Here is a 12,917-nt window from a genome sequence, read left to right as displayed (position 1 = left end):
GTTAATGGAAAACAGAGCTTGTGTTAAAAAAGGCTGCCTATTTGTGTGAACAGGACTGCCTATTTTCTTCATATCTTCTTCCAGTGAAGGGCTACCAAAATTTTTACTACCACACTGTGGGGGTGACTTATGCATTTTCTTTCAACATCTTTCAATGCAAATTGGGTACTCTGGGGTGGAGCTTCATTTTCACTACCCCACTGCGTTCTCCCTCCCGGTCCGGGCAGTAGCCCACCCTGCCTTCTTCCCACATAGAAATGCTCCCAAGAGTGCCCTTTCAAGATATATCTGTAAATGTGATAGGCAAGAACGTTACCTCCCATTATCTCTTATTTGCTGTAACTACATTAAAATTTATGAATACCTTTTAAAAATTATAATGCATATCACATAGATTGAATAGAGAATGGGTGTATTAGAGAATAGTTACCACTGCAATTTTTTTTCCAAATGATAGCATCAAGGGATACTGCATACAGTGAATGTTAACTGAATACTTTTAAAAATCCCTTGCAATTGTACAATACTTGCTTTTCTATTAAAAGTGATTAGAATCTATTACAAGTAAATTGAGCAATAGATCAAGTACTCCAATGTGTGCATAAGGTCACAGTTTGCTGTATGTTCAGAAGTATTTCCCATTTTTCTGCAAGAACTAGCATGTATAGAATATTATTTTATTTATTTTGCAGATAGTATAGCAACCCAGTATAAAAATATCTTTTGTTTAATGAAATAAATCTGCCAATAGAGAAGGATATATGGACACAACCTATGAGATAAATCTTCCAAAAGTAACTAAAATTGGCCCAGGCCATTATTGTATTAAACACAATGATGAAAAAATGAATTATACACTTTAATGTTGCAATATCACACGCAACTTTGTAAGGCACAAAGTTTGCATTGCTACATCCCAACATATATTATGTCATTAGTCTACCAATCCCTAAAGATGTCAGGATGTAAAACAGTCTGGAAATTGTTGTGTGGATATGTGTGAAATAATATCGTGTTCTTTGAAGGCACTGAAATGCTTATCATTTTAAAAAATCCAATTCTTTATAAATACCAATAGCAATGTTGTGCCTATATTTATCAACCATAAATAAGTTGGAAGGATTTAGCATCTTTAAATATACAATTATTTTAAACCAAACAGAGTTTGAGTCAACAAGAACTCTTACTTATGTTTCAGTAAAAACAAAGTACTTATGCTTATTGTGAAAACAGCGTACTTCTAATCAGAACATGATCAAAGTGGCACCCCAGTACAGCATAGAACTGAAAATGATCTAAATAGATTAAATACTATATAAATAACATTAAATAAGGTTAGTAATAATCCATCTAAGGAACATAAAAATAACATTTTTATAGTCGTGGAACTCTTCCCCACATTTAAGAGAATTAGCATAATAAGGCATTTCAGATCCTGATTTATCTTAATATTTCGCGTAATTTAATTTCCATGGTATTCATGAAATAATATTAGCTCCCTCTAGTGGTACAAACAACCAAAGGGTGTGCAATCATGTTAATCTTGAGTGAATTTTCAGGACAAAACATTAAGTGGACATTTCTGAAATCACATCAGGGTTGTACAAATGGAATATACCTCCCAAAATTGTTATATAATTGCATTAATACGCAACGATGCTTAATTTTCTTAAGACTAAGACTCCAATTCTATATATCTCATTCAATATCCCTTTCTTCATAGTGGGACTGCCATATAAACATACAGTGATACCTCGTCTTACGAACTTAATTGGTTCTTGGACGAGATTTGTAAGGTGAAAGGTTTGTAAGATGAAACAATGTGTCCCATAGGAATCAACGTAAAAGCGATTAATGCGTGCAAGCCCAAAACTCACCCCTTTTGCCAGCCGAAGCGCCCATTTTTGCACTGCTGGAATTCCCCTGAGGCGCCCCTCCATGAGAAACCCCACCTCCGGCTTCTGTGTTTTGTGATGTTGTAATTTCACTGAGGCTCCCCTCGCTGGGAAACCCCACCTCCAGACTTCCGTTGCCAGCGAAGTGCCCGTTTTTGCACTGTTGGGATTCCCCTGCAGCATCGCAAATACACGGAAGTCCAGAGGTGGTGTTTTCCATGGAGGGGAGCCTCAGGGGAATCCCAGCAGTGCAAAAATGGGTGCTTCGCTGGCAACAGAAGTGTGGAGGCGGGGCATCCTAGTGGCGGCGGCTTGGGTTTGTAAGGTGAAAATAGTTTGGAAGAAGAGGCAAAAAAATCTTAAACCCCAGGTTTGTATCCCGAAAAGTTTGTATGACGAGGGGTTTGTAAGACGAGGTATCACTGTATATGATTAGATTACACACCTCATAAAACATTTACAGTTGGATTTTGCTAGATTGTGCTCTTTGTCAATTTTCTGTGAAGCAGGTTTCCTACAGATTTTATATCCTCATTTCAAAATTTATTCACGTTAAACTCCCTGACATATTCACTATGCTGTTGTACAATCTAGGCCCGTGATATGGAACCTATGGCACATGTGCCACAGGTGGCACGAGGAGCCAAATTGGAGGTCACGCAAGACTTTGCCATGTTTCAGCTTGCCTATTTTCGGTCTTGTAAAGCTTCCCTGAAGCCTTGGAGGCAAATAAAATCACCCAACGGAGAAACCGGAAGTTTGGAAAAATGGGAGATGCATAGCATTCAGGAAACAGATGCACTCAGGAAATTTTCCTGAACCCTCCAGAGTGCAAAATACAGCACAATGGCAAAACTTTCGGTTTGCACATTTGGGCATTTTTTTTCACATATCAGGCTTCAGAAAGGCCTGTGTACATGCGTGGGGTGGTGGTGTTGCATATATGTGGAAGGGAGGGAAGGGGTGTGGGCACATGCACGCATGCTAGTTCACCCACACCCACACACCCTTTTGGCACGCAAACCAAAAAAGGTTCACCATCACTGATCTAACTATGCATCTCCCACCAATTACTGCTCAGATCAAACCATCCAATAGCTGAGGGGGGGGGGAAAGGGAGGGGGGTAGAAAAAAGGCAGTTCTCTCTATCTAAGAATAGCAGCTAATTACCAAAGGCATAGCTTCCCCATCAACTCCATGAATTCACAAACAGCAGAAAGAGAGGAGATGGCTTGAAATATTAATGAAAAATGTTTCTGGCATTCATTTCTTTAAAAGCACACAATCACCTATTTGTCTATAATATTCAGGGCGGAGACATATTTGTGTATCTTACAGTTACAATACATTACATTTAAATCACAGAGAAAACAGGTAGAGTTGGACCATGAAAGCAAGACAGAGGATTTTCAAGGGGAAAGTTCTCATTGTGCGACCTGTTAATCGCCAACATGGGAATTTATTTATTTATTTGATTTTTATGCCACCCTACTCCTTAGACTCAGGGCGGCTTACAACATATTAGCAATAGCACTTTTTTAACAGAGCCAGCCTATTGCCCCCACAATCCGGGTCCTCATTTTACCCACCTCGGAAGGATGGAAGGCTGAGTCAACCTTGAGCCGGTGATGAGATTTGAACCGCTGACCTTCAGATCTACAAGTCAGCTTCAGTGGCCTGCAGTACAGCACTCTACCTGCTGCGCCACCCCGGCTCATTGAATGCTTCAACAATGTGTGAAAAATGGTCATGTCACCTTTTTCAGCACATTTTGAACAGTCACTAAATGAATTGTTTAAGTTAAAATGCATTTCATTTTTCAAGAATAGAAATCATGCAAAATCATCAGAATATCAAGCCTACAATAAAATGTACAACCACGTTAATACGATGTTCATTTAAAACAAGTTTTTTTTTTCCTATGGGGAGTTTCACTTCATTTATTTATTTTACACTGGAGGTTTTGAAGATGCAGGTGACAATGCAGTAATTTAAAGATAAAGGGAGGGTAAAATAATGTTACCTTCACAGATTTTTAAAAAAAACCCTGCAAAGTTTACATGTACTAATGTTATCATAATTTCAGTTTACAGTCTTTTGACTGCTTCTAAACATTGGGCCTCACAAGGTTTTCATTAGAAAATAATATCTGATCCAAGTATATGTGCAATAACTTCGGTTTCTGTGCAAAACAAAAATGTCCACTTGGAAGCACTTCACCTCAATCTTTACAAAAATGACCCCATTCACGTGACTGCAGGCTTTTCAAATACAAGATGCCCTGTTCTGTGTTGTTTCAAATGTGATCAGTAATATTTATAGGGAAAAAAACAATAAATACTTGCATATTTTGCTCATACTGAAATCATTAGACATTTATTAACCGGATCTCACTAAATTTCATAAAAGGCAGTTAAACAAAAGCTAATAAAATTATTTAATGATTCATCTGAGAAATTATCTTTGGGATAAATCTATAAAGATTTTTAAACAACAAAGCATACTGAAAGTACTTACTCATCCATCAAAGGGTGCTTTGGGGTAAAAAAAATTAAGAAAATTTAGGTATATGTTCTAATAAGGAATAATTTATTCTGTTAAAGAAACACTCAGACTCTTCAAAATTAAATGAACCAATTAATTTCATTGTCTATTCACTTTGGTCTGAAATGGTATAGTCTCCTGCCTGAGCAGGGGGTGGGACTAGAAGACCTCCAACTCTATTTTTATTAATTGAACAAAATCAAACAGAGATGTTCTGCCCACAAAACAAAAACTACTTGTAAATATATTCAAACCCAGATACCCCCTCCAATCTTTCAAGCAATGCTATCATAGATATTTATTTCTCACATTCACTTAATAGCACAATATATGTAATTTTAAAAAATCTATTTCTCATCCACCTACCTGGTGGGCAATGACATTCAGAAGGTACTTCTCTTGCTGTACGTAGTTTGGCTAATCCTTCATTCAGTTTCTGTCAAGAAATCAAATGCATAAATAAAAACTAACAGCCAACAAACATGATCCATGCTATTGTTAAACATACATTTCCTAGCCATATCAAAGCCAAGTGTCATAGATTTCAATGAGAAAATTAAGGAATATTTAGATGTCTCCCACTGGAAATTCCAAGACTTGTTTAGCTTTTATTGGATCCATACCAGTATTTAGCCAAATAAACTACACAAACCAGCACTTTGATCTTTTTGTTCCTTTCAATTTTATATTTAATGTGCAAAATTATTTAGTAATAGTTGAAAGATTATCTATTATCTATTCTCATCATCTGCCACACATTTTCAGTTAGAGATTCTGTAAAATCATTGATTAAGACCCAAATAAAGCAATACAGAGAGGGGCGGCATACAAATCCAATAGATAGATAGATAGATAGATAGATAGATAGATAGATAGATAGATAGATAGATAGATAGATAGATAGATAGACAGATAGAAAGTAAATAAATAAATAAACAAACAATAAGTAAGTAAGTAAATAAATAAATAGTATCCATATATGCATACCGTGCACAAAAATGGTATGTATTTTTTAAACTGAAGGGATTACTTTTATAGAAAATTGTCTGTTTGTAGATAGGATTATGCAGCTTTCATGTTTAAAAAAAGGAAGAAGCTACAAAACAAAGCTGCACTGTTGAATTTATTCTTTCTCTTCACTTTTGAGGATCTATGCAGTGTTGTAGATGAGTAGTAAGCATCAAACCAAATAAAGCAAATAATAAACTAAATAGGAGAATGGGAGGGAGATTGAAAACTAGAAATATTCATGCCAAATTGAAACTTTGCAATTACTGACAATTCAACAGCCCTTGAAAAAAAATTATAACTTCCTGTTGTGCCACCTCATGTCTACCCCATTAGAAAGGAGTTGGGCCAAATTACTCATTCCCTTCCTCCTATAGAATTAACAAGAGAACACAACCATTCCAATGTAGTTATTGTGGTGGGAATATCAATGCTGCTTTAACAGCTTGTACTATAAGGCCCCAAAAACTTCATTTCCAGTTTCAGAACTTCTGGCTATACAGTATTTCAAATAGCAAAGGCTTTGCAAAATTAAGATCCTATCCCTATGATACTATTGAAAACTACATAAGATGTTATTCATTTGTTATAATGGTGACAACTCAGTCTACAGAGAAGCTCCCTAGTATGGAGCAGTTAGACTGGAAGATTTAGAAAGTTAGAAAGAAAGCTCTACTTATATATTTAAGCAGTTCTGAACTATGTTCACACTTTCATTATGGATTGATAGAAGTTGTTTCCATGGATTGGTAGAGAATCCAATTTATATAATGTACTTTAGGACTGGGCAAATCCTTCTAAAAGATGCTGCTGAACACAATGGAGCCCTTCTTTTGGGTTGTGTGTTCAAGCTGTCTTGATACATGCACTCACTCACCTTGCCTCCTTGCCTTTTCCAAGCAAAGAAAAGTGATTTTGCATATATGAAAATGCAGGAATATCTGGAAGCAGCACCTAAAGTACTTGTGCAGGCTTGGAAAAAGATACGACTACTTTAACTATTTGAAAAGTGGATCTTGATATATGTTCCTTCCCTGAATCCATAAGCATCTTTTCTAATATATATAAAATAACTTTATTTTTCTTTAGGACTGAGAAGTCAAGGAGGAGAAAAACACAACAAGCTACTCTTTAAAATAAACCAAGTTGTTCTAGCCCCTAAGCATTTTTCAAGGCAAATTCATTTGAGAACTTCCTAACTGTAAAGTATCACCTAGAGACGTGCTCTTGGGACATTTTGTGCAGTACAAGAATGAGGTATCATACTCTGATGCCCTGCTTTGGAGCTCTCATCTTTCACTGGCATGCCATCACTGATGTCTCTGCAATGACATCCCTTCTCTTTTTTGGCACTGACTTACGACAACTAAAAATAACAGTCTGATAATACAGAAAATAGACATTAACATGTTTTAGCAAAAAGAGCTGCACATATATCAAACTTTATTTAGTCCTCCACTGAATGAGGTAAATTTAGAGACAATGGCTTTGTCTTTACACTAGTCAAACAATGCAAATCACCCAGACCTCCTGCTTAAACAGCAGGTGGGAGATCTTTGAACAACTGCATCTTGTATCCCAGCTGCAGCCATGTTTTGGAAGAGGCAGCTTAATGCATGCCTTGGTCCTATAGTTCCCTCTAAGCTGAGCAGTGAGCAATCGCTCACTTAAAAATCATCATCAACTCAGAGTTTTCCAAACCTGCCCAGAAGCCGAGAGGGAAAGAGTGAGAGGGAAGGAGAGAGAGAGGAAAACAGGAAGAGAGAGAAACAGATAGAAAAAAGAGAGGAAGGAAAAGAGAAAGAAAAAGAATGGGAGTAAGGAAGAGGGAAAGAAAATCAAAATCTAGTTTGAAACTAGCTCAACTATTTAAGTGGCATTTTGATATTGATAGAGTTGCCCTATTATGAGCTCACTGTTATAGACACACAGTACAGTATTTTATTTTGAAATTCTCTGAGGCAAAACAGGGTGGGTTTTTTATTTGTTTGTTTGTTTGTTTGTTTGTTTATTATTTCTGTGCCGCCCAGTCCCGAAGGGACTGCCACTCAGACACTATACTTTTCCGCCCCCCCCCAAAAAAAAATTAGAGGGAACACTGCTTGGTACATCACGAATGGTCCTCCTGGGGCTGCCTTTTTATGTCTGGTCAGTCACTTTATTTGGTTCAGTAACTGGCCTGAATAGTTACAGGAGTACTAAGGTTCACCTGTGTGACATCTATGTGATTTCACTGCTGCAGATGCAACAGTAATTGCCAGGTAATTCCAAATGAAGCTCAAAGTGCAAGTTATCATCTTTAAAACCATATATCAGGGCTGTCAAACTCAGCCCACGAGCCATATGCTGTCGCAGTTTGTAGAAAAAAATTAAAGTCTGTTAGGACCTTAACCCCGCGGAGGTCGATGGATAAAAGCCTTAGTCATTTGTTCAAAACAAGATATTTATTTTAAAAACAGAAATAAACAAATAAAAGATGGTCTCAAAGGACAACATAACATATATGTCTTACATCATGGAGATTCATGGAGGAGAAGAGTATAGAGTAGTGAAGAAAAAGGAGGAAGTTGAGTGAGATTGGCAGGATATTACATCATAATAGGAGGGTCTAATAAGGCACACATTAGTTAACTGTTTCATTACTAAATGTCTCTGAGGGGCTGTCAATATACAGAGTGACATATGCATCATATGCTGGCCACACCCATGCTCAGTTTGGTGAAGGGGAAAAAGTCACAATACATCACATGACAATGTTGTGACAACATGAGTTTGACACCCCTACCATACATAGTTTAAGGCTTGGGTATCACCTTCTCCATGATGAATATTCTCCTTTGGTGTTTTCTGTCAGAAAGGGCTTGCTGTAATCCCCAAATCCGATAATTAGTTCCACAATCAAGTTACTTTCCTCCTGCAACTAAGATCATTCTTTGGGTCATTCTTTGGAAATGATAGAAACAGGTCTTTTCTTCTGATGGAAGTTTTTTTAAAAAAAAAAAATTAGTCATCTATCCCCTTAAAAAAGAGAATTTTTTTATTGGCCTAGTGCAGCAATGACGAACCTTTGTTTCCTCGGGTGCCAAAAGAGCATGCACATATAGCACATGCGCGAATGCCCACACTCATAATTCAATGCCTGGGGAGGGCAAAAACAGCCTGTTTCCCAACTTCTGATGGGCCCAGTAGGCTCGTGTTTCACCATCCCCGGGCTCCAAAGGCTTCCTTGGAGCCAAAGGAGGGTAATAACGCCCTCCCCCACCCCCACGGAGGCTCTCTTGAAACCAAAAACACCCTCCCAGAGCCTCTGTGTGAAACCAAAAATCAGCTGGCTGGCACACACATGCACATTGGACCTAAGCTAGGGCAACGGCTCATGTGCCAGCAGATATGGCTCCACGTGCCACCTGTGGCACCCATGCCATAGGTTCGCCATCACTGGCCTAGTGTGATTGGACACACAAGGTATTTATCTTTGGTGCATATGCTCTCAGTGTACATAAAAGAAAAGATACATTCATCAAGGATCATAAGGTTCAACACTTAATGATAGTCTGAGTACAAATAAGCAATCAAATCATATTAGGAACCAGTCAATATTATTTGTAAGGATACAAGCAATAAAGCTACAGTCATATAGTCATTAGCAGGAGGAGATGGGTGATGAGAATGATGAGAAGATTAATAGATTAATAGTAGGCAGCCTTAGTGAATAATTTGACAGTGGTGAGGGAATTATTTAACAGAGTGATGACATTTGGGGGAAAAACTGTTCTTGTGTCTAGTCATTCTGGTGTGTAGTATAGTGTCATTTTGAAGGTAGAAGTTGAAACAATTTATGTCCAGGATGTGAGGGGACTATAGATATTTTCAAAGCCCTCTTTTTCGACTTGTGCAGTATACAGGTCCTCAATGGAAGGCAGGTTGGTAGCAATTGCTTTTTCTTTTGTTCTGACTTTCCTCTAAGTCAGTGTCACTCTTGTTGAGTTGCAGAGCCAAACCAGACAGTTATAGAGGTGCAGATGACAGACTCAATGATTCCTCTATAGAACTGTATCAGCATCTCCTTGGGCAGTTTGAGCTTCCTAAGTTGGTGCAGAAAGAACATTCTTTGTTGTGCTTGTTTAATGACGTTTTTGATGTTAGGTGTCCATTTTAGATCTTGCGATATGGTAGAACCTAGAAATTTGAAGGTTGCTACTGTTGAAAGTGTGTTGTCTAGTATTGTAAGAGGTGGAAGTATGGCCGGGTTTCTCCTTAAGTATAGCATCATTTCTACGGTTTTGAGTGTGTTCAGTTCTAGATTGTTCACAAGATTAGTTGTTCAATTTCCTGTCTGCATATGGATTCATCATTGTCTCGAATGAGTCCGATCACTGTTGTGTCATCTGCAAACTTCAGTAGTTTAACAGATGGATCATTAGAGATGCATTCATTGGTATAGAGAGAGAAGTGGAGAGAGCACGCACCAAATTTTTTCTCCCTTCCCCCTAGGCTTATAGAATTTATACATGGTATGTTTGTTGGTATGATTGGTCTCTTAAATTGGGGTTTTTTAGATTACTTTTTAATATTAGATTTGTTACATTGCTTTTTATTGTTGTTAGCCGCCCTGAGTCTTCGGAGAGGGGCGGCATACAAATCTAAATAAACTACACTAAACTAAACTAAATTAAACTTAGGGGAGCCCTGTGCTAATTGTTCAGCTATCTGATGTAATTTTGCTTAGCTTCACCTGCTGCTTCCAGTTTGTTAGAAATACTTTATGAAATGCTTATTAAAGTCAAGATCCCTTATGTCCATGGCAATCCAACCTTTAATGTTACAAGCCTAACAAAAAAAAAGTCAGCTGCACAAGAGCTACTATTGACTAATCCATACTGGCTTTTGACAATCACCACATTATTATCAAGGTATCTGCAGACAGATTGTTTTATCTGTTCTCAAATCTTCCCGGGTATTGTTATAAGACTAATTTCAAGTTGTTTCAAGTTGTAGAGAGCCATAAAAATAACCTTGGGGAATCTATATCATGGGTGTCAAACTTGCGGTATAATGTTGCTGTCACGTGACATATTGCGACTTTTCCCCTTTGCAGAGCTGGGGTAGGGGTGGCCCAGGGTTGGGTTCTATCTTACCTTGCTGCCGGTTCACTTCCTCCCATGCCGCCTGGATGCGTGCACAGGTACAGTGCTGAAAATCCAGCTTCTGTGCATGCATAGAAGTGAAAAACAGGTTCTGCGCGTGTGCAGAAGCTAAAAACAAGATGGCAGTGTGCCACCGAGAGAGCTGGTTCGTGGGCGTGGCCAAAACTGGCCATCACTGCCAGTTTGGCAAATGGGGAAATTCCTGCTATCGATTCTAAAGAACTGATTCAAACCAGCAGGAACCCACCTCTGGTTGGCTTGCATGTGATGCACCCAGATTGCCAGCTTCAGGCTTGCCCCTTCATTCTATCTGGTATAATACATGCTTTTTGTTAATAAAACCTGAATCAGACTAGGGATTGAGTAGTTTCACATTTGTACTTACATTGTGTGCTAATGTCTATGTCATCCCTGAAGGCCATCTTTTCCTTTGGATCTTCAGGGCTGTGGGAAAGTGGGAGGGGGAGTTGTATGGAGTTGGTGGATATATATATATATATATATATATGTATGTATGTATGTATGTATGTATGTATGTATGTATGTATGTATATATATATATATATATATATATATATATATATATATATATATAGTTCAGGTTCGGGAGAACGCCGAGAAGCCCCCCAGCTGTTTTAAAAGGTGACAGCTGGGCGATGGCGCCCAGCAGAGCGCCATTTTGCGATTTTTTTTCTTTTTGCACGCATTAATCACTTTTACATTGTTTCCAATGGGAAACAATGTTTTGTCTTAAGAACTTTTTGCCTTATGAACCTACTTCTGGAACCAATTAAGTTTGAAAGACGAGGTACTACTGTATATATAACGATATTCCTTTCTCTGGGAATAAAGGAAGTTCAACCTGCACCTGGAAAGGTTTGACTGGAGGGCACCTCCAGTTGGGCCAGTGGATTGATTGGACCATGTAATTGACATGCGGGTGCAGGGAAAGGAACTTGGACTTTCCTTTGGGAGGGAAAACCCGGGACCTTTCAGATTTGGGTTTTCCCAGATGTGCCAATATGATATCTCTAATAAAATGGAACTCTGAGGAACTACCTGCCTCAGAGTCTTATTCAGTTGGGGGTGTTAACTGGAACTCTGGCAGTCTAGCATTTTTCCACCTTCACTGAGCAACTGGTATAAAACTCTTCTCTTTTATTTTGAATGTATCTGAAGAATCTTTTGTTGTTTATCATTCACCAATTTCATCTTATTCTGAATTTTAGCCTACCTGGTATTAGCTCAACAATTATGAATTTTGCCTATTTTTAACTTTTCTTTCAATCCTCCATATGCACCCTTTTTGGTTTCAGGCCTTTATTAAATAACTAAAACTTGATTCTCTAATGAATGAATACATTAATCTCCATATTCTTCCTTGTATGCCAGTTTTAAAATGTTTTAGAAAAGTCAAAGCATTCCAATTTTGTAGTCATTCAGAAAAAGAAAATAAACACAGCATGAGACGTATTAAATGTAAGATTTATACCAATGGTTTATAACCAATCCAAATTTTTAAAAGTTCAGTGGCTAAGAAACTATTCTTAATCATAAACAAAAATGAAATCCAAATTATAGCTGGATAGGCTTGCAATATCCAGCTAGATGAGAAAAATAAATCTACTGTCTTCGAGTATTTCTGTACCATCCACTGTTTATATTAGAATTTCCTTTTTTCATAATGACTATTTCAAGAAGGGATTTTTCATTGCAATATCACTTCATTAAGCCGCAATTATACCATTGCACTACAGTAGTAATTTCTCCCATTTCTGTTGGCTTGTGTTCCTCTATTTCTAAATCACAAGCCAGTAAAGTTGGATAAAACTAATCACATTGAATAGACTGGCTACAAAATTCAAAACATTGATAGGAAAGTGCTATTTATAGCTGGAAAGTGTACTTCAGGATATCTTACAAGTTATCTTGTGACAGTTAAAGACGTCATGAAGAACTTTATCTGAAACTAATTTGAACAATTACCTTATTTGAATGTTCTGTCCGTTAACAGAAAATTAAGAATTAAAGGGCATATATATTCATCTATGTATCTATGTTTAATCAATTTTGTAGTTTTGCAGAAATTTTGTTTTTGAAATAAAATTTAAACTCCCTGTTATTCTTTTCTTGGCTACTTACAACCAACATTAAGTGGAGGTAGACAGCATATATATGTTGCTGTCAGATTCTGTCCTGGTTTTGTTTAAATGGTAAGCAATTTCATGCCAATTTTCCAGTCTTGGAGATATAGCTACAGACTGAGCAACATTATAAACTTCTTTTCCTCTTTTGGCATGGATTTTGCATCATGTGTCTACAT

General features: G+C 37.6%; 1 protein-coding gene across 1 annotated transcript in view; it reads right to left on the bottom strand.

Annotated features, from left to right (window-relative positions):
* The window catches only part of COL23A1 (collagen type XXIII alpha 1 chain), a 376,723-nt gene that overhangs the window by 359,046 nt on the left and 4,760 nt on the right, over positions 1 to 12,917 (bottom strand). Inside the window, exon 2 of the mRNA XM_070739187.1 lies at positions 4,806 to 4,875. Coding sequence (XP_070595288.1) covers positions 4,806 to 4,875 — 70 coding nt within the window. The remainder of the gene's footprint in view (positions 1 to 4,805; positions 4,876 to 12,917) is intronic.

Source organism: Erythrolamprus reginae, chromosome 2 (genome assembly GCF_031021105.1).
Source record: "Erythrolamprus reginae isolate rEryReg1 chromosome 2, rEryReg1.hap1, whole genome shotgun sequence".
NCBI classification, from domain to species: Eukaryota; Metazoa; Chordata; class Lepidosauria; order Squamata; family Dipsadidae; genus Erythrolamprus; species Erythrolamprus reginae.
This window is presented reverse-complemented; position numbering and strand designations above follow the sequence as displayed.